The sequence below is a fragment of the Hylobates moloch genome, unplaced genomic scaffold (genome assembly GCF_009828535.3).
Source record: "Hylobates moloch isolate HMO894 unplaced genomic scaffold, HMol_V3 SCAFFOLD_19, whole genome shotgun sequence".
In the NCBI taxonomy this organism is placed as follows: Eukaryota; Metazoa; Chordata; class Mammalia; order Primates; family Hylobatidae; genus Hylobates; species Hylobates moloch.
In genome coordinates this window covers 73,149,398-73,171,983 of record NW_026652294.1, presented here as the reverse complement: position 1 = coordinate 73,171,983, position 22,586 = coordinate 73,149,398, and the positions used below count along the sequence as shown (strand labels likewise).

At 40.0% G+C, this 22,586-nt stretch overlaps 1 protein-coding gene across 3 annotated transcripts in view; it reads left to right on the top strand.

Moving 5' to 3' along the window:
* The window catches only part of PDCD1LG2 (programmed cell death 1 ligand 2), a 63,261-nt gene that overhangs the window by 5,996 nt on the left and 34,679 nt on the right, over window positions 1-22,586 (top strand). For 2 of the 3 annotated variants that reach the window (XM_032138766.2, XM_032138763.2), the window contains exons 2-3: window positions 5,997-6,065; window positions 19,442-19,747. In XM_032138766.2, the coding sequence (XP_031994657.1) occupies window positions 6,011-6,065; window positions 19,442-19,747 (361 nt within the window). In that variant the 5' untranslated portion in view covers window positions 5,997-6,010. Of the gene's footprint in view, window positions 1-5,925; window positions 6,066-19,441; window positions 19,748-22,586 lie in introns of those variants that run through there. The other variant, XM_032138764.2, reaches the window with a different exon arrangement.

Below are 22,586 nucleotides of genomic sequence, written 5' to 3'. Positions count from 1 at the left end.
CCAGGGACCTAACCTCTTTCTGCCAAGGAACCTGTCTCCCTCTTGCCATCAACATGCTGTCCATGACGCCCAGGCTGTTCGTGCCGAGGGGTGCCTGCAGGCCCGCCCTGAGCCACCCTCAGCCCCTGCTCAGCCTTCCTCTGTGCTTGTCGGCACCCAACGTCTGGAAGAGGTCAAGGCAGCAGGGGGTTAGTGTGTCAGCACCACCCTGAGCACCCACATGCCTGGCCGGGTTGTGACAGCACCTAGGCTTGGCCACAACTTTGCTTCACCCAGTAGCAGGCGCCAGGAGTGGGGAGAGGCCAGGGAGTGGGAGCAGGCACCTTCAACCTTGTGGGAGTAGAGGACTTCCTGGGCCCCTGAGAGTACAGAGATGCCTAGGTCCAGAGCCACAGCTGGGCAGCTACAGGGGTGCCTGGGAGCATGCGGCTTCCACCCTGCCAACTCAGTATGGGGCAGGACTCCCACCTGTTCTTGGCCTCCCTGGCCACACCTCCCCTGCTGCAGCTGCTCTAAACAGGCAGCTGCTGCCATCACTGTGAGCTATGATTGTGCCACTGACTCCAGCCTGGGCAACAGAGAGAGACCTATATGGTATGTTAAATGGTAATGACTGCTTTGGGGGAGAAAAGATGACTAAGGATTGTTGGGAATGCTGGGGTAGGGTTGGAGTGCTCTTGCAATTTTACATAAGACAGTCTCAGGAGAAAGAACAATGAAAGTGTCTGGGTAGGGGGACATGTACACTGGCAGCAAGGTCCTCCCTTAGGGACCAGATCTGTGGAAGAGGCCACACAGGCTTGGAAGCAGGCTTAAGGCAATTCAGGCTAGGAATTCCAGAGTTTCAAGGACAGACTGCGATGGATGGCGGTTGGTAGGTCAAAGGCTCCAGATAACACCTCTCAGCCCTGCAGACACCTTACCCTCAGGGAGAAGGATGGGCACGGTGGGGTCTTCTAAAGCATGGGGTCCAAGACAGAGGGCCCTCTTGTCTTGGCTGTTGAAAAAACTGGGTTTTACAGTGAGTGAAATGTTGAGCCATCAGAAGGTTTTAAGCAAATATGGTTTGACTTTTATTTTTTAAAACCCACTCTGGCTGCAGAATCAACTGGAGGAAGGCAAAACTGGAATCATAGAATCCAGTTGTCAGACTAATGCAGAAATCACCATGAGAAATGACAATGACGCTGACTGATATGGAAGCAGTGGAGGTAGTGAGAAATGGTCAGATTCTGGATATATTTGAAGGAAGGGCCAATAGGGTTTGTTAATGAATCAGATGTAGAATGAGAAAAGAAAGGACTCAAGATGACTCCAAGGTTTTTGTCCTTCACCTCAATAAGTGGAGGATGGAGCAGAGGAAGGCAAGACTAGAAGGTAAAAATAGCAGTGAGAAGGCTCTGCTATGGTATAAGAAGAAATGATAAGAAGCTGAATTAAGGTGATGGCAATGGGGTGGAAGAAAGGAGAGCCACCATGCAAAAAGTATCCAGGAGGGAGAATTAACAGGACTAGGGGATGGGCGATATTTGCAAGATGAGAAATGCAGAGGTCTAAGATTCTAGCTTAAGGTGGGTGTTGTTACTATTAGCATAATAGGAAAACAAGGCACAAAGACTTTTCAAAATTTGTCCAAGGTGTTAGAGGCTTACAATTTGTAAAACTAGGATGAAACCCAGATGTGTCTGATTTTAGAGCCTGAGCTCTTACCCATTGCATAAACCATATATTCCCTAGAGGAGGATTAGTAGGAAAGGAAGCTGTTGGTTGGAAAGTATCTTTATAACAGTGTCTGTTCCTCAGTTTGCTCAAGGAGACAGTGTGCCAGGAAAGTCCCCGTGGAAGGGCAAGGAAGAAGGGGAAGTTAAAGCCAGTGGCGGGTGATCCAGGAATCTTTTCTGTTGCTAGAGCTATGTTACGTGCCGTCCTTTCATGCTCGAAAAGTAAGAGTGCTGGCAAGTGCCAGGCCTGTTGGTGCACCTTAAGATTATACCTTTTTTGGATACATTTGCATTTTAATAAGGAAGGCTATCTTCTGGTCAAGCTAAGGTATGCCATGAGCATTTCCCTGTGGAAAGCACTTAATTCTGTTCCCAGTTGTTACCTGCTGTAAGATCTCCCTTTCTAAAATAAAAACAAGAATACAGCTCACTGAGGACCTTACATTTCCCTCTAGTTACTGACTCATTTCTCTTCTCCTTTTTATAGCACTCTTCTTGAGAGAGTTGCCTATATTTGTCACCACATCTTTACCCATTCTCTTTTGAACCTATTCAAGCTTTCATCTGTGCAAAACTCACTGATACTGTGCTTGTCAGGATCATCCATGACCTCCATACTGCTAAATGCAACTCTCAACAGTATTTGGCTCTACTGATCACTCGTTTGTAGCACTGCGTTTGAAAATATAGGTTTTATTATTATTTAGGTATGGTGAGGCCAATATATCAGGAAATGACTGTCATTGAAAAAAGTATGTTGTACTCACAGATCCCAAGAGAGGGGGGCACACCATGCCACAAGGGGCCACATGGGGAAGCACCAGGGTCAGCCAAGAGGCAGGTGGGGGGTGCGCAAGGTCTTTATTGTGGTTTCAACAGGAAGAAATGGGTGAAGCAGGGTGAATGGATTTAGGGTTCGCTGATATAAATAATTTCAGCAGGCTCTGGGACATAGGGGCTGTCCCTAGTCTTCTGGTACTTGGCCCTGGGGTGATTAGGGCAGGTGCATAGTGTTGGGAATGTGAAAGCCCCCAACAAATGAGGCAGTTGTGGGTTTGGGCTCTGGAATGGGTTGGTTTGCATTTGAAAGGTGTGCCCATGGGCAAGTGGTTTACTCTCTCTTAGAGGTTAGAATTGGCTAACCCTGGGAGGGGCAGTCCCTTCAGGGTCAGCAAGGCCCCAAGTGTCAAAGCATCAGAATACAGAAAATAAAATGCATGGATAATACACACTGCCATTTGCCTTTGTACCCTTCCTCTCAATCTTCTCTGCTGGTGACCACTCTTCACAAAGATCTATAAATATTGGAATACCCCATGTCTCAGTCCTTGGGCACTCTCTTTCCTATCTTTCTGTAGGTGATGTAATGCAGATATCCATGACTTTAAATCTAACACTTCTGCATTGATGACTCCTAAATTCACATCTCTACCCCAACTGCCTACTAAACACCTCCACTTGGATATCTAATAGGCATTTCAAACCAAATCTGCAACAAATGCAACTCTTTTTCCCCTTCCCTAATTTGCTTCTCCCTCAGGATTCTCTATTTTAATAAACAGCATCTCCATTGCCTTTGTGATTCAAGCCCCAAACTTAGGAATTTTCCTGGATTTCTCTCTTTTTCTCAAACTATATATCCAGCCTGTCAGTAGTTCCCTTCAGGTCTTTTTTCAAACTATAGAAGGCCTAAATAAAGGAAAGACATGCTGTATTCATGAATTGGAAGACTAAATATTATTCAGCTGGCTGTATTCCCTAAATTGATCTATGGATTCAATAAAATCCCTACCAAAATTCCAGCTTCCTTTGTCTGCAGAAATGAGCAAGTTGACCCTAAAATTCATTTGAAAATGTAAGGAAGCCAGAATAGCCCCCTAAAAAAAAATCTTGAAAAAGACTAACAAAGTTGGAGGACTCACACTTTCCAGTTTCAAAACTTACTACAAAGCTACAGCAACCAACACTGTGTGGTACTGACATAGGATAGACATATAGTTCAATAAAATAGAATTGAGAGTCCAGAAATACATACTTATATATATGATCAATTGATGTTTTGCAAGGGTGCCAAGACAGTTCAATAGCAAAAGAATAATTTCCTCAACAAATTGTACAGGCACAACTGAATGCGCACAATCAATAGAACAAATTTAGAACTAAAGTTCTTATATTTAGGTTTTTGATCCATTTTGTTTAATTTTTGCATATGGTAAGAGGTAAGGCTCCAAATTTGTTCTTTTGCATGTGGACATCCAGTTGTCCCTGTACAATTGCTCCATTTATACTTATCTTAGCAGAAAATACAGATGTAAATCTTTGTGACCTTGACTAGGCAATGGTTTCTTAGGTATGACACCTAAAGCACAAACAATAAAAGAAAAAAGTGGATAAGTTGGATTTTGTTACTTAAAATCAATTTGTGTTTCAAAATTAAAATCAAAATTAAATTAAAACATTTATGCTTCACAGGATTCTATCAAGAAACTGAAAAGACAATGTGCAGAATGGGAGAAAATATTTCCAAATCATATATTTGATAAACAGTTTGGCAATTCCTCAAAAAGTTAAATATAGAGTTACCACTTAATTCAGCAATTCTACTCCTACATATGTACCCAAGATAATTAAAAGTATACATAGACAAAGACTTGTATATGAGTTTTCACAGCAACATTATTCATAATAGCCAACAAGCAGAAACAATCCAAATGACCATCAACTGATGAATGGGTAAGCAAAATGTGGTATACCATACAATGGAATATTATTTAGTCACAAAAAGGAATGCAGTACTGATATGTGCTACAATACAGATGAACCTTGAAAACATTATGTTCAGTGAAAAAAGCCAGCCACGAAAGTCTACATATTGCATGATTCCATTTTTATGAAATATCCAGAAAAAGCAATTGATAGAGACAGAAACTAGATTAGTGGTTGCCAAGGGCCATAGGGAAAGGGAAGGGGAAATAGGAATTTTCTGCTAATGGGTAAGGGGTTCCTTTTTAGGGTAATGAAAATGTTCTAAAATTGGATAATAGTGTTTGTTGCACAACTCTCTGAACATACTAAAAACCACAGAGTCACGCACTTTAAAAAAGTCTGTGTTTTAAATATATATACACACGTATACATATATAACCCTTTTTTGTATATCGATTATACTTTAATAAAGCTGTTGAAATTTTTAAAATAAAATTTTAAAACAAAGAAAAAATATATAAACTCGCCAACAGACCACTTCTCACCCCTACTAGCCCCTCTACTCTAAGCAATCAGCATTTCTGCAAACACATTCCTAACTAATCTCACTGCTTGTAATCTTGCCAGCAACCTCTCTCTCCCAGCAATAGTCTTTTGCCTACACCAAAGCTTAGTTGTCTTTTAATGATGTAAATGAGGTTCTATCATTCTCCTGACCCAAACCCTTCACTGCTTTTCATCACACTCAGAGCAGCTCTGCTGTTACCTGATTTAGATGTATGGCTCCAACAGATTTCTCTTGAAGAAATGATTCCATGGCTGATAAAAGTTGGAAAGCCTCCTCAGTTTCAAACCATTATCAGATTAGCTGTGTGCTCTGTCCCTTTCCTCAACCATAAGAAGTCCATGGATAAAGAAAGCTCAGAGCAAAGGAGAAAGCATGGGAGGTAGAGCAGGACCAAGGTGGAGCATTCGCAGCCCCCACCCTCATCAGAGCCAGTTCCCTACTCTCCCTGTCTAAACCTCTTAGTAAGAGGTAGTTCAACTGAGGGGCAAACTCAATTCCAGCACTCAAAAGCACTTGACTACTTTGCTCAGTCAACTAGCAAGTATTTATTGAGAATGTAGCTCTGTTCTATGGAGCCTTATTTTCAAGTGTCAGACTCCCAGACATCCAGTCCAGGTAAAGAAGATGGTGTCCATTATTCGTTTGACAAACAAAGTTGGGGTTCAAGGGCCAGCTATTGAAAAAAGCTATGGAAAGCTTCATGAGACGTGCAGGTAACTGCCAATATGTGTGGTTCACAAGGACTGGTTCATATTCAGAAATGACCATTAGAAAAGGAAGAAGAACGTCTCATTTGGATTTATAAAGAGTGTCTTGTTTACTCTTAATTTATATCTTCTCTTCTCCAGGAAATCAACCTACAACTTCTCCCAGCTCCACTCTACCATGGTCTGTCACCTTCCCCAAATGATTTGTTATTTCCCTGTTTTCAAAAGTGAACAAAGAACCAAAGACCCAGCAAAGTTTCATAAGGCCCTAAGACTTTCAATTGTCTATTTCAGATCAAATACAGAGCATGATCTTCCTCCTGCTAATGTTGAGCCTGGGATTGCAGCTTCACCAGATAGCAGGTAAGAAAGGACAAAGGGAGAGGCTTAAGAAAGAAGAGCAGGTGGTGGTTCCTAGCCAAAGCCAAAAATGAGAATGTGGTCCTCAGGCTGAGGGCTGTCTTTCAGAGGACGTATGAATTCTGGGCTATTCCAAGCACCACAAAAAAAAAAGAGTCCCCAAGGTGGCTTATACATGCCAATATCCCTATCTGACAGAAACGGGGACTGAGAATATTGCTCCATCTATCCCCACTATCCAGTGAGGGTAATGACAAGAAGACAGGATCACTCAGACCATGTAAATCTAAACTGATGCAAGAGGGCAGGGGTTGAATTCCCTTAAAGGTGAGATGCCAAGCAGCTGTCCCCTTCCTTTCTGGCAAGGAGAGTAAGGAGACAATGGCCAGGGAACACTGTTACTCTACAGATAATGTCTTAAAGACAGTCTGCATATTGTTAGTTGTTTCTGTGAGTTTCTCTTCTGAAAAGCAACAATAGCAGCTGTTGGTCATTCATACCTTAATGTGGTTTATTGAGTCTTCCTAAAACCCAAATGAACAATGAACCTTAAGGCTATCCCTTTGGACTTGAAGAAAGGACTTCTATTGGAGGATGAGGATGAGCAGAAAGAAAAGCAGTTTCACAGTTGGTTGTTCTCCTGGGGAAGGTAGTTCAGACCATTCGAGGGTGTAGTTAGAACCATGAGTGCACTATTTTGGAGGAACACCAGGAGGTAAGAGAGTAAGACAGAGGTGCAGACAGAGGATTAAGTCCTAAAGACAGTAGCCCCAGCCCCATGGGAAATCATCTTTCTGCTCATGATTGAGAAATAATGGCTCCCTTGGCACTTAATAACCTTTCGAAGAGCTTTCTCCTCCCTACTAGCTGGTTCCAGATCACTCTTTACCCACTCACATTCCTCTCACTGCCTTGAGCTGCCCAGCCTGGTCTGGCACTAGAGACATGCACTTGGGGCCCTCCTCGAAGGAAGACCCTGAGATATTCTGCTTACTTCTACTGTGCTCCTGCCTGCAGGGCCAGCTAAAGGAACTTTTCATGTTTTCTTTGCAAGGAACCCTGCCTGGCTGGAATTTTAGAGACAAGCAAAAGGGGCAAACACTTCTATGCTACAAAACAGCTTCAAGTTCCATAGAGTGATAAGGGAAATGAGGGCCAAAAGACACTGTTCCCCATCCTGTGGCAGGACTGGGGGCTTCAGGAGAAAACTTAGGGAATGTGTAACTTCTGTGGGTTTGTAGCTTAAAAACACTGACATCCTGGGTTTTCTGTCTTTTTTTTTTTTTTTTTGCCTTTTCTCTTAGGAAAGGAGTGAGTTAGGGTGACAAGGGGCAACACTTTTTATCCCTCATTGGGTCTTTCTACAGAGGAAGGATCTTCTAAGATGATCAGCACGAGACAATGAAGATAGGCACTAGCTCCCAGTTAGGTATACTAATGGGGCAAAAGGAAGAGCATTTACATTTATTGAGGATTCACTAAATGCCAGATACTGTGCTAGGCAATTTACATACGGTATAGTTCATTTAATCTTCACAAGGATCATTTTGCAGGTGAGGGAAATAGAACTCGGAAAAGATACTTAATTTCCCCAAGATTACATAGTTATTAGGTGACACAGGCAAGATTTCAACAAAGCTAATGTTCTTTCTGCTTTACTGTGCTACTATGATGATGGTAATCAAAAATGGCAGGCAACCCATAAATCTTCCAACTTTGGAATAGGTTTTTGCACTGAAGTCTGAGTATGGATATGTATTGAATGTTTATTCTGGATATTCACAGAACCAAAAAATATGTGTAATGAACTATGTTGCTGAATTAACTGAAAGGAAAGTAAAAATGTAGTGCTTTCTCATTTTCTTCACAAATTTGGAATTCTTTTCTGCTTTCCACTATGCAGATAACATCAGTTCAAACAAATATTAAATACCTACCTAAATTAGAATGCCTTCTCCTCATGGGATGTTTTTTTAAAATCTTGTCATTTCATGTCTCTTTAATTAAAGAGTTTTGATTTCAGAGGAGGGTACCTGAAAAAGAAAAGAACAAAAAAACTAAAGGATCTGAGAAATAATTAGAGTTTACTTCTGGGGAGGGGAGGAGGTCTGGGATGGGGGTAAAAAGGATAGTCTTATCTATTATGTATATTCAGGTTCTTTTTTTTTTTAACAAGAAGCATGTATTAGGTATTATTTGTATAATAAAGTATAATTTTAAAAATACAAGAAATTTCTCATATACAAATATGAGAGTAATCAGACTGCAACACTCAGCACCTGAGAGGGAGCTACAGCTATCAGTGTGGCCAGACAGACAGAAGATTACATTTTCTTCCTTGCTCCTTGTACAGCCCCAGACCTGCATGCTTCATTGAAAAGAAAAGAAGATACATGAATTAAATCAATGTGATGCTTAGTACCCTATCAGTGCACATTTCTTTTCTATTTTTAAATTTTAAAAATAACACTTGGCCAAGCACAGTGGCTCACGCCTATAATCCCAGCCCTTTGGGAGGCCGAGGCGGGTGGATCACCTCAGGTCAGGAGTTCGAGACCAGCCTGGCCAACATGGTGAAACCCCTCTCTACTAAAAATACAAAAAAATTAGCCGGGTATGGTGGCAGCCACCTATAATCCAAGCTACTCAGCTGAGGCAGAAAAATTGCTTGAAGCCAGGAGGCAGAGGTTGCAGTGAGCTAAGATCATGCCACTGTACTCCAGCCTGGGTGACAGAGTGAGATTCCATTTAAAAAGAAAAAAAGAAAAAAAAAAACACTTATGGTGGTATTCTCAGTCATTACAAATAAATAAAAACAATCCATATGAACTGGAGAATTTGATTCCAGGAGTAGGTCTAGAAGAACTTCAACTGGAGAATGGATAGAGAAATCATGGTATATTTGCAGAATATATATTATATATATAATATATAGCATGTGAATAAATTAATTACAAAAACATATGACTACATCTATTATTATATAGAATGTAGATAAATTACAAAAACATGTGACTACATCTATGAATCTTAGAGCATAATGTTGAGTAAAAAATAAATAAATAAAAATTAAGCCCAGAAGATAACATATAGCACGATGTCCTTTTCATAAATAAATATATTGCTTAAGCTACCTTATATATAGAAGATAAAGCTTAAAAAGTAAAGAAGAGGCCGGGCGTGGTGGCTCACGCCTGTAATCCCAGCAATTTGGGAGGCCAAGGCGGGCAGATCATGAGGTCAGGAAACCGAGGCCATCCTGGACCACATGGTGAAACCTCGTCTCTACAAAAAATACAAAAATTAGCTGGGCGTGGTGGCACATGCCTGTAATCCCAGCTACTCGGGAGGCTGAGGCAGGAGAATCACTTGAACCAGGGAGTCGGAGGTGGCGGTGAGCCAAGATCGTGCCACTGCCCTCCAGCCTGGGCGACAGAGTGAGACTTCGTCTCAAAAAAAAAAAAAAAAAAGTAAAGAAGAGATTGATAAGCCCAATATTCAGGATGCCAATTACCTCTGGTGCAGGCAGATATACATCATTAGTAATGTGGTAGTTCTTAGGGTAGGTGGTAGGTTCACAGATGTTCATTTTACTTAATTAAATATATTTTGAAAATTTATTTAAAGCTTTCTGTTGTAAAATATATCCAGAGAAAACCACATGAAACAACTATAAAGCTTAACATTACTATAAGGTGATTACTTTTGTAACTACCACCCAGGTTAAGAAGGAGAACTTTGCCAGCTCCCCAGAAATGCTTCACCTACCCTAACCCAATAAAACCTCCTTTGCAAATACTCTTCATAGCGCTGTCCGATATGCCCTTTATTTTTACCTTTTTTAAATTAAAACAAAACTTTTTAGAGACAGGGTCTTGCTCTGTCATCCATGCTGGAGTGCAGTGGCCCAACCACAGCTCACTGCAGCCTCCAACTCCCAGGCTCAAGTGATTCTCCTGCCTCAATCTCCTGAGTAGCTAGGACTACAGGCATGTACCACCCTGTCTGGCTAATTTTTAAAATATTTTTAGTGATGGGGTCTTGCTATGTTACACAGGCTGGCCTCAAACACCTCGTCTCAAGCAATCCTCCTGCCCCAGCCTCCCAAAGCACTGAGATCACAGGTGTGAGCTACCACTCTCAGCCTGCCCTTTATTTTTTCATGAAAGAAATTGCTGAAGAGGACTAAAAGAAGTTTTAGTAAGCATTCAATAAATGTATGTTCTTTATAGTTTCCAAATCAGCAAATATAGACATCCTGCATTTTTAAGGGGATTTATATACTTTATTGGACATGCTAATTTATTTAACCAGTTCCCTATTGGTAGACATTACAATTATTTCCATTTTCTTCTGCTAGATTAATGCTTGAAAAAAATGCGTGCCTCCTAAAGACTGTGATGAAAGTTGCCTCTGAATAAAACTCAAACAAACCATTAATCATTAACTCTTTCCTTACTTGTATGCTCTTTGGATGCTTTACTGTATTATCTATAAAATAAAGTTTGAAGTGAAAAACTAGGGTAAAACATTTTATATCATTTTTAAAGGATGTATATATGGATGTACTTACATATGCATGTTTAAATTTATATACCATAACATTTATTCTTTTTTTAAAAAAGTCTTATGAATTTTAACAAATGCATAGTCCTATAACTACCACCACCACAGTGAATATCCAGGACAGTTCCATCCCTTGCCAAACAAACAAACAAAAAGCTTCACCCAAGTCTTAAGTCCAGGCACCTACTGATCTATTTTCTGTCCTTATAGTAATGACTTTTCCAGAATGTCATATAAATGGGATCATTCATTAGATATCCTTTTGTATCTGGCTTCTTTCACTTAACATGAAGCATTTGAAATTCATTCATATTGTTGTGTGAATCAATAATTTATACCTTTTTGCTGTTGAATATATTCTATTGTATGTATACTATATTTTGTTTATAAATTCCCCAGTTGGGGCACATTTGGATATTTCCAATTTTGGGTGATTACAAATAAAGTTATTATAAATATTTGCAAATAGGTTTTTTTGTGTAAACCTAGGTTTTCATTTCACTTGGATAAATACCTAGAAATGGGATTGCTAGGTCACATGGTTAAGTGTATGGTTTATTATAAGAAACTACCAAACCTTTCCATAGTGGCTGTACCATTTTTTCATTCCCACCAGCAAGTGTACAAGAGTTCTAATTGTCCCTCATCCTTCCCAGCACTGGTGTTCTTTTCCATTTTTTCTTTTTTTTGAGACAGAGTTTCACTCTGTCACCCAGGCTAGAGTGCAATGCCGTGATCTTGGCTTACTGCAACCTCCGCCTCCCGGGTTCAGGCAATTCTCCTGCCTCAGCCTCCCAAGTAGCTGGGATTACAGGCACCCACCACCATGCCCTTCTATTTTTTTGTATTTTTAACAGAGACGGGGTTTCACCATATTGACCAGGCTGGTCTTGAACTCCTGACCTCAGGTGATCCACCACCTTCGCCTCCCAAAGTGCTGGGATTACAGGCATGAGCCACCATGCCCTGCTCTTTTCTTAAGTCATTCTAATGGGTGTGTAGAAGTGGTTCTGATGTGCATTTTCCTAATGACTAATGATATTAAGTATACATATATTTATATATTATTTTATATATAATCTTATATATAATATACATATTTTACATATTATATATACATATGTTATATTATATATATACACATATATATTTTTTTCTTTTTTTGAGACAGGATATCACTCTGTTGCCCAGATTGGAATACAGTGATACAATCATAGCTCACTGCAGCCTCGACCTCTCAGGCTCAAGCGATTCTCCCACCTCAGACTCTGTAGTAACTGGGACTACAGGCTATGCCACCATGCCTGGCTAATTTTTTTTTTTTAATTTTGTAGAGATGGGGTCTCCTTGTACTTCCCAAGGCAGTCTCAAACTCCTGGACTCAAGCCATCCTCTTGCCTCAGCCTCCCAAAGTGCTGGGATTACAGGCATAAGCCACTGCACCTGGCCTTAGTTTTTATGTACTTATTGTATATCTTCATGGGTGACATTCAAATCATTTCATCCTTTGAAAATTGTATACTAAGGAATTAAACAATTGTTTAATTATTGTTTATTTCCTTATTGTAAGGTTTCAAAAATTCTCTATTTTTTTGAGACGCAGTCTCACTCAGTCTCCCAGGCTGGAGTTCAGTGTCCTGGCTCACTACAGCCTCTGCCTCCCAAGTTTAAGCGATTCTCCAGCCTCAGCCTCTTGAGTGGCTGGAATTACAGGCGTGTACCGCCATGCTTGGCTTATGTTTGTATTTTCAGTAGAGTCGGGGTTTCACCATGTTGGCCAGGCTGTCTCGAACTCCTGACCTCAAGTGGCCCACCCACCTTGGCCTCCCAAAGTACTGGGATTACAGGTGTGAGCCACTACCCTGACCTTAAGAGTTCTTTATTCCAGATACAAGTTCTTTATCAGATACTGATTTTAAAATATTCTTTTGAAGTCTGTAGCTTGTCTTTTCATTTTCTTAACTGTGTCTTTTGCAGAACAAACATTTTAATTTTGATGAAGTTTGATTTATCAATGTTTTCTTGTATGGATCATGCTTTTGGTATTATATCCAAAAACTCTTTACATAACCCAAGATGTAAAAGATTGTCTTCTATATTTTCTTCTACACATTTTGTAGTTGTATATTCTATATATAAGGTTTATAATCCATTTTAATTTTTATATAAGGTGTGATGTATAGGTTAAGCTCATTTTAGTTTTACAGGTAGATGTTCAGTTGTTCCGGCCCCATTTGTTAAAAAAACCCATCCTTTCCCCATTCAATAGCCTTTGGATCTTCATCAAAATCAATTAGTCATATTTATGTGGGTCTATTTTTGGACTTTCTGTTCCATTAACCTATGTGTTTATCCTTTTGCAAATATCACACTTATATTTGTTTTTTTCTTACATATTTATTTCTAAATCTAAGGACATCTTATAACCCAGAAATATTTTTTTTTATTATACTTTAGGTTTTAGGGTACACGTGCACAATGTGCAAGTTTGTTACATATGTATCCATGTGCTATGTTGACTTCCTGCACCCATTAACTCGTCATTTAGCATTAGGTATATCTCCTGATGCTGTCCCTCCCCCCTTCCCCCACCCCACAACAGTCCCCGGAGTGTGATGTTCCCCTTCCTGTGTCCATGAGTTCTCATTGTTCAATTCCCACCTATGAGTGAGAACATGCGGTGTTTGGTTTTTTGTCCTTGCGATAGTTTACTGAGAATGATGGTTTCCAGTTTCATCCATGTCCCTACAAAGGACATGAACTCATCATTTTTTATGGCTGCATAGTATTCCATGGTGTATATGTGCCACATTTTCTTAATCCAGTCTGTCGTTGTTGGACATTTCGGTTGGTTCCAACTCTTTGCTATTGTGAATAGTGCCGCAATAAACATACGTGTGCATGTGTCTTTATAGCAGCATGATTTATAGTCCTTTGGGTATATACCCAGTAATGGGATGGCTGGGTCAAATGGTATTTCTAGTTCTAGATCCCCGAGGAATCGCCACACTGACTTCCACAATGGTTGAACTAGTTTACAGTCCCACCAACAGTGTAAAAGTGTTCCTATTTCTCCACATCCTCTCCAGCACCTGTTGTTTCCTGACTTTTTAATGATGGCCATTCTAACGGGTGTGAGATGGTATCTCACTGTGGTTTTGATTTGCATTTCTCTGATGGCCAGTGATGATGAGCATTTCTTCATGTGTTTTTTGGCTGCATAAATGTCTTCTTTTGAGAAGTGTCTGTTCATGTCCTTTGCCCACTTTTTGATGGGGTTGTTTGTTTTTTTCTTGTAAATTTGTTTGAGTTCATTGTAGGAAAACTGGCTAGCCATATGTAGAAAGCTGAAACTGGATCCCTTCCTTACACCTTATACAAAAATTAATTCAAGATGGATTAAAGACTTAAATGTTAGACCTAAAACCATTAAAATCCTACAAGAAAACGTAGGCAATACCATTCAGGACATAGGCGTGGGCAAGGACTTCATGTCTAAAACACCAAAAGCAATGGCAACAAAAGCCAAAATTGACAAATGGGATCTAATTAAACTAAAGAGCTTCTGCACAGCAAAAGAAACTACCATCAGAGTGAACAGGCAACCTACAGAATGGGAGAAAATTTTTGCAACCTACTCATCTGACAAAGGGCTAATATCCAGAAATATTTTTTATACCTTGTCATGTCTTAGAGGAAAGAGCCACCCTGGTCTTTCTTTTTTCATTGATGTTTTTCTTCTCTCTTCGTACTCCAGAGGTAGATGAAAACCAGAGGGCCACAATGACCATGGTGATGCCTGAGGTGATTCTGGGGCACAGACCTCAGCCTAGGTTACTCCACTTGGCCTATCTTTAGATCCAAAACTACCCTGCTGACTGCTGAGATAAACAAAGGAGAATAATCAGGTTGGGGAAAGAATTTCTATGTGAAGACATGTCTCCATGCAGCCCTCCTACACTGAGCAGATCATGAGTCAGGTGCTTAGAGCAGGATTTTTTCCTAAACTAGGAACTTCAGAGTTTTCTGAAGAATGTGGCTATGTAAAGCATCCTCCACCCCACCCTTACTTCTCAAGTACATTATGTGGCAAGTCTGAAAAAACTTACACTTCTGTTGTTAAATGTGGGGGATAAAATATAAACTTAGCTTAAAGAGGAAGCTATCTTGGGAGGTAATGCAAATAATTTGTTGTGTGTTTCCTGAAGATGTGACAGGTGCTGACTACCATTGATGCCTCATTGCAATAAAATGCAAAGTTCCCCCAAGAATTTTTGAAATGCATCAAGCTAGGTGTTCTAATCTAGCAAATGGACCTGAATGTATGAATTTTTCATGCTTTTGCCAAGTCTTTTGCCCTTTAGTTTAGTTAAGGGCCCCAAATGGATGGAAAGCCTGTGTTGTCAGCTTAATTTTGTAGTTGTGGAAACCTTCCAGTTTTCTCCTTTGTCTGATACCTTCAGGAGTTCAATGCTAGGTTGAAGCTTAATTTAATAACCATGTGGCATGTAAAGTAGAAAACAAAACACCTTTTCCTTAGCATACAGCAAAAAAAAAAAAAAAAAACCTCACTCATGGATGTAGTGTACACATGCCAGTGGATATATAGTCATAACTGCAGTCATTGGTAGCACAGAAATAAATGTGCATTGAAGACACAGAGATGAATTTGAATTCCGGTTCCATGAGCTACCATTCTTTGACCTTGGGCAAGTTGCGTCACTTCTTTGAGCCTCAGTTTCCCCATCTGTAAAATGTGGATGGCAACATCTACCTCGCAGAGTTGCTGGGAGCATCAGATGAAATGATGGGCTAGCCCCGTGTCTGACTTATTGTGTTTAAGAAATATCAACTATTACTCTACTTCCCAGTGACAGTCCAAATGCAGACCAGTGTTATAACTCTACTTTTCAAACATTAATGTGCATGCAAATCACCGTAACCTTATTAAAATGCAGATCCTGATTCCCTAGGTCTGGGGGCAGGCTTGAAATTCTACACTTGTACCTAGCTTCCAGGTGAAGCTGAGGACAACACTTTGAATGGCAAGGTGGTAAAAGATGTTTGCAAGTGCAAATGTTAATTTGTGTAACTAATGGTTCGCAATACTGTCTGCACATTAGAAGCTCCCAGGAAAATAAAATCTTTAATGATGCTGACCTCATCTCCAAAATTATTTAATTTTAACAGATCCAAAGTAGTGCCTGGGTATTAGTGTGTTTTAAAAGCCTCCCAGGTGATTCCAATGTTAGCCAAGATTGAGGCCCTCTCCTTAGTGAATCTAATTTGCAGCTGGACTTGAGAAAAACCTCTTCATAGAATTGTTTGCATCAGTGTCTTGATTGCCTCTGTCACTTACAATAAGCAAGAATGTTTCAGGATTTCAAAAATCTATTGCATTGCCTAAACCCCTTATTTTGTATAGAGTAATCAAGCTCAAAGTTTGCATGTCTTAGAAACTTTACTTGGGGCAAAATTAGACCAAATAACAATCAATCTTCTAGGTATTCTGAGCTATTCAGACACGATTCATGTTTGCTAATTGCTCTTTTCTCTTGTAAATATTAGCTGAAAAATGTCACCTGTCTGGCGAGTAGCATATTTTATGCCTATCACTCCTGGCACATATTCTTACAAGGCAGACAGGAAAAACAGGAAGAAAATGGACTTTTATCAAAGGCCCAGACAGTAAAGAGTGGAGTTGTGCTGTAAGCTAAGGGGAGTTCCAGAGGAAGTTACAGGCGTTCCCTTTCTCATGACAAGAAAGCATAGTGCAGTAAATAAATTTGCTAAATAGATTCTATAGAGTCTCTACCCAAAGTCATCTAATTCTTGTTGTTACACAGACTCAGCAACTAACCTTCCTTGTAAGCCCCATTTTCTTCCCTGTTTCCTGTTTATCGTATGTAATTAAACAAGAAATTATAGAAGAGTAAAAGTAGTAGGTAATTCCTGAACTTGGCATATGATTACTACATATTTGATGAATAGTTGAATATTATTCTTCAAGGACAGATTGGATTTGGTATCAGGTGGCTCTGCATTAAGTTATAAGGGACTTAATAACTCAAGTATTTAAGGACGGCTTCCATCATAAAGGGATCTGCCCTTAAGAGGGTCCCATTATGGAGATTCTGAGGTGAGAGCTATTCCAAGTGTGCAGTGGATTAAAATAAAAGAATCATACAGGAAATCTCTTTTTACATGCATTATTCCAGGGTCTTTGCAACCTGACACAGCAAGTGCAGATATGATTACCATTGTTTTACACACATACACTCACCTTATAGCCCTGCCCCTGTGCCCCTTCTGCACAAAAGAATGCTGGGCACATGTGAACTCCTCTCTGTAGAAAGGCACATTAATGTTCTAGCCATGGTTAAAACAGGAATACAGGCAAGCCAAAAATGTCAGTCATTTGAAATAAATTTCAAGTTTGTGCATATCACTATCAAGTGTGCTGTGTGGCAATTAAGAATGCCAATTTGTGTGATCACAGGCAAATTGCAGTTTGATGAAAGGAAAGCAGAGGTGAATATATAACCAGGGTCATCCTTTCTTTCTCCCTCTCTCTCTTTCTGTCATTTATTTGCCAAGCTCTTAACTAGAACTTGGTATTTGCTAGGTACTGGATATATCAAAGCAAACTCAGCCTGGTCTTTGCCTTCAAAGATTTGCAGGATAGTGGGAAGAAAAACTTGAATCAGAGGACAACTGCAGTGGGAATCATTCAAGCAGCAGAAAACCCAAAAGTTACTTATATTGTGAAATCTGATCAGAGAATGGACTGTCCTGGTTAGTAAAATATCCTGGAGGATAAAGATTGGCCATGCATTCCACATATGAATTACCACTTTCCCAAGAATTAAAACATGGTACAAAAGAAAGGAACGAACATTTGCTGAGTGCCTACTGCCTGCCAGATCTAGGCACTTCACATGTAACACCTCCTCCAGCCTCCACCACAAATCTGAGAGGTAGAGTTCAACCTCATTTTATAGATAAAGAGGCTGAAGCTCATAGAGATTAAAGGACAGACTCACAGTCAAAGGACTCCTAATCCTGATAGTCAGCATTTGAACCCAGGCTCACCTGTCACTATATCCTATGCTCTTCCATGTCACATTTTATACTGAAACAACTTCTTGAATAGCTAATGCTTAGAAGAAGCCCCCAAATATTTGTTGAATGAATGATTTGATTGAATGAATGAATAAATGAAGCAAGCTCTACTGGACATAATTTGATCTAATCTTCTGTGATTATTCAGAAATTACTTCAAGATTTTCCTATACCTCCATCATAATCAATACCCATTCATTAATGATGGAACCAGCCTAATTTTGTTGTTTTTCACACTTTATTGATGTAAACACTACCTTTACTAGTTTGGCCACTCCTTATGCTTTTTTTATAAAACTATTTAGATCAATTCAACTTTTAAAAAATAAAACCATATACCCCTGTGGTAGATGAAAAACAAGTATCATTTTCACTGGTAAATAGAGAATAGGAAGAAAAATATATGCAGTGAAAATAAAGCAGTATTATCAAATCCTACCCAGATACTGTTATCTACCTGGAAGCTTCCTGTTTGATTAAAAGGAAAAATAGCCAGTGTTAGAGGTGTGGAAGTCTAGCTGCAAATTATATACAATTGAAGGATTAAAATAGAATTGAAAAGGGAATAAATTCCTCTCTGAGTAATTTAACTCCCTTTAGGCTTTGATTCTGCCTCATCTAAAATCATCTTACATACTTCTAGTGGTGTGTCCCTCACATTTTGGTAAACTCTGAGCGGAAACTATGGATTTTGTAGTCAAACATCTGACTGCCTCTGGATTTTAACCTTACTAACATATGTCCTGAAGTGAACTGCTTGGAGCCAGTTTCCTCAACTATATAACCATAATGACAAAACAGGTTTCACGGTCATGTTTTCAGTATTAAACAATATAGTTAAAAGTATCTAGCACAGTGCCTGGCATGGAACATACTAGATATACATTAAGTATCAGTTCCATTTTTCCTTTCCCTTTATTGTTAGAAAATAGAAAGCATCTACAGTGAGCTTGTATGATGTGGTGGTTAGAAATACCTGATCTGATTCTGGCTGTGCAATCTTGGGCAAGTTACTTAACCTTTTTGTGCCTCATTTTTGTTTTCTGAAAAAAAGGATAGAAGATTATTACCTATCTTGCTGGCTTCTGGGAAGACTCAGCGAGACAATGTGTTAGCAGAGTGTCTGACAATTGTAAGAATTCAACAAGTAATAGTTATTATTACCATCACTGGTGAGATGAAGTGATATTTGGCACGAAAATATATAAATTAATCAATATGGATTGAGGGAAATGAACCTGGAGAATAGGATGTGAAGGTATTTAAGTAACATGAGCTCAGACCTTGATGGTAGGGAAGTTGAAAGGAAGCATTTTGTTCTTATATGACAGATGACCTGGAATGACTGCAGGGCTTGGGGGGTCAGGGACCGGAGGTGGGAGAGGCCTCTGAGAGCAAGCAGTGCTGTCCACCAGAAGCTCTTGCTGGGGTGCCCAGAGAGGAGCAAAGGGCAGTCAGCTGCACAGGAGGGAATGTTTGGAGGAGAAAGCCACCTCAGATCAGCGGGTCAAGAATCCCACTCTTGCCCAGATGGATGGGGCAAAGGAGAAAAAGGATTGGCCAAGGGAATGTCCAGATAAGACAGGTGCCTTTTGGAAAATGGGGATGAGATGGGTCTCAGTTTACACTTTGTAAGAACTGGAATATAAAGTAAAGGCAGACAATGGTAAAATATCTTGTTTTCTTTTCAGCTCTATTCACAGTGACAGTCCCTAAGGAACTGTACATAATAGAGCATGGCAGCAATGTGACCCTGGAATGCAACTTTGACACTGGAAGTCATGTGAACCTTGGAGCAATAACAGCCAGTTTGCAAAAGGTGGAAAATGATACATCTCCACACCGTGAAAGAGCCACTTTGCTGGAGGAGCAGCTGCCCCTAGGGAAGGCCTTGTTCCACATACCTCAAGTCCAAGTGAGGGACGAAGGACAGTACCAATGCATAATCATCTATGGGGTCGCCTGGGACTACAAGTACCTGACTCTGAAAGTCAAAGGTGAGTGGTGTCAAGGACTAGAATCCATGGAAGCATCTCTCCAACAGAGGATCTGCAAGTCACAGAAACCCATTAAAGGTAGCTCAAGCGAAAACAAGCAGGCTGCTTTTAAGGAGACAGCTATTTCAGAGAAAGCGAAAGCATCTGCTTGGAAATAATTTTTGACATCTGAGTACCAAGCAGCTGAAGTACAAGTGAAAGGGGGTAGGACCTACAGGAATAAAATGGGACTGGAGGAAGCCAGGAAAATTAGTCCTTGAAATGTGGGAGGGTATGAAAAATAAGCTTTGCCTAATTCACAATTCTCCCATGGAACATCCCTGACTTGATTATTAAGATACTCTTTTTCAATAGTTTATACCCTGAATCCAGAGTTTTTAAAACCGTGGTTTGCCACCCATTCGTGGATTAAAATATCAATTTAGTGAGTAGCAACCAGATGCATGTTTCCCACCCTTTAAAAAATAATGAATAGAAGAGAATAGACAGAGTAGATCAGGAGACATCACAGAGTAGGACTGAGTACTGTAAAACTAATTTCTGAGGGGTGTGTGTGTGTGTGTGTGTGTGTGTGTGTGTGTTGGGTCATGGTATAAATTTTTTTTCTTACTTTGGATCATAAAAAGTTACAAGTTTGGAAAACACTGCTCAAATGCAAGCCCTATTTATTGCAGATGAAGTAGCTGAGATCCAGAGAAGGGAAGTGGGTAGCCCAAGAGAGTCCCATGAAGTCTATAGCTGTCCCTATTCCTCTGGATTCAGGGATCTCTCCACTCCAGCACAATTGAAAATCTAAATATAAAGAGAATCTTCACACTCTTGTTTGTTCTAGAAAAGGTGATTTGAGGAAAGACATACAACAACTATAAAAAATAGATTTTGCTCGTTCATTGGCTTATGGTCTCCAGGCTTGAGTGCTCTGAGATAAACAATGCCAATATTTCTCTGGCCTCTCCCCTCCCACGCATTGGACCTCAGATGGTCTGTACTGTCTTCTAGAGGGTCTGTGGGTTTTGGTCCCAAAAAACCATTAACCTTGGCAGAAAGTGTGTGACTTTATGATCTGGTACAAAGAAGGACAAAGTAGAGGGACTGGACATGAGGATGAATATTGTGTTCACCCTTGTCCTTGGGCAGGTTATTTTGCCTTTCACGACCTCACATTTTGCTTATTTGTAGAAGACGAACAATAGTAGTACCAACCACACAGGATTGTTGTCAACATTGAGAGAGATAATGAACATAAAGAACTGAGCATGGTACCCGGTATATAGTAAGTGTCCAGAGACTTGGTTAAAAGACCCTCAGTTGTTACAGAGACAGTGACCTCCTCACACCTCAACCATCAATGAGTCACCAGGAAAGCCATTAGCCTAGATGTAACTGTTTTCTATCTTTACTGCATTTCCTACATCCAGGCAGCAGCTGGGAGGAACTCTAGAACACTGAAGTTAGTCTGAGTGCCCTTAATGTAAGGCTGTACATTCTCAGGATGCCTTGATGTACTCGAATATCTGCAAGCCTAAATCACCACCTCTGTTTTTATTGATCTCTATCTGAATGCTGTATTAATGGGCCAGGCCTTCTGCGCATTCTCTCAAGCTGAGAACTGTCTCTCATTCCTGGGGAGGCACCCTGCCTACTCCTTACCTAGACCAGGGATTTCTCAGTTGTGGAGAGATTTGTTCCTTATAGTGTTGGTCAGCAAACTGGGATATTTGGGGATTACAAAGACTTTTCAAGGGATGTATGGGCACAGGCAGTTTTAGGAAGTGAGTTTCTAGATCCTCATCTTCCCCAAATACTCGTTCCCAAAATTGACGAGCCTGAGAATGTGCATGCCAGGCAAGGCTCTTGGGGTTCCCCTAAAACACTTCCTCTTTTAAGCCTACCACTCACTCATCATGAATAGAGTCCATTGTCCCAGGGTGTAAAACCCTCTATAGTGTTAAATAAAAGAATGATTGGGAACACTGACACCTGATGGAACTGTTATGACTAAAAACCCTTTTGCAAATAATGTGGTATCAAATTTTCTGCTTTCAACAAAATTGAAGGAGGCCCTTATAAAGTTAACAGCTGATAATCAAAAATGAGTAATTTTTGCCATGTGAATCAGGTCAAAGAATGAAATCAGATTGCTGTAACAAAACTGCTTCCATTCCCATTGATTTACTCATACGAACAAGATTCCTTAGCCTTTATAAGCTACAAAAAAATGAAAAATAGAAATAGAATTGAGGCTGAATTCTATCATATAGAATCATTCCAACCATGTCATATGCTTCTTCAGATTCATGAATAATTTGGAAAAGAAAGCCATATCCATCTTATTAAGAGACACATTTCCAATAGTTTTTCATCTTTCATGTTTAATAATTATCAATATTCATAACATTTTACATTGTGATCAAATATGTGTTAATAATAATAGAAATAAATGTCCAACAATGATAGACTGGATTAAGAAAATGAGGCACATATACACCATAGAATACTATGCAGCCATAAAAAATGATGAGTTCATGTCCTTTGTAGGGACATGGATGAAGCTGGAAACCATCATTCTCAGCAAACCATCGCAAGGACAAAAAACCAAACACCACATGTTCTCACTCATAGGTGGGAATTGAACAATGAGAACACATGGACACAGGGAGGGGAACATCACACACCGGGCCTGTTGTGGGGTGTGGGGAGTGGGGAGGGATAGCATTAGGAGATATACCTAATGTTTAATGACGAGTTAATGGGTGCAGCACACCAACATGGCACATGTATACATATGTAACAAACCTGCACAACGTGCAGGTTTGTTACATATGTATACATGTGCCAT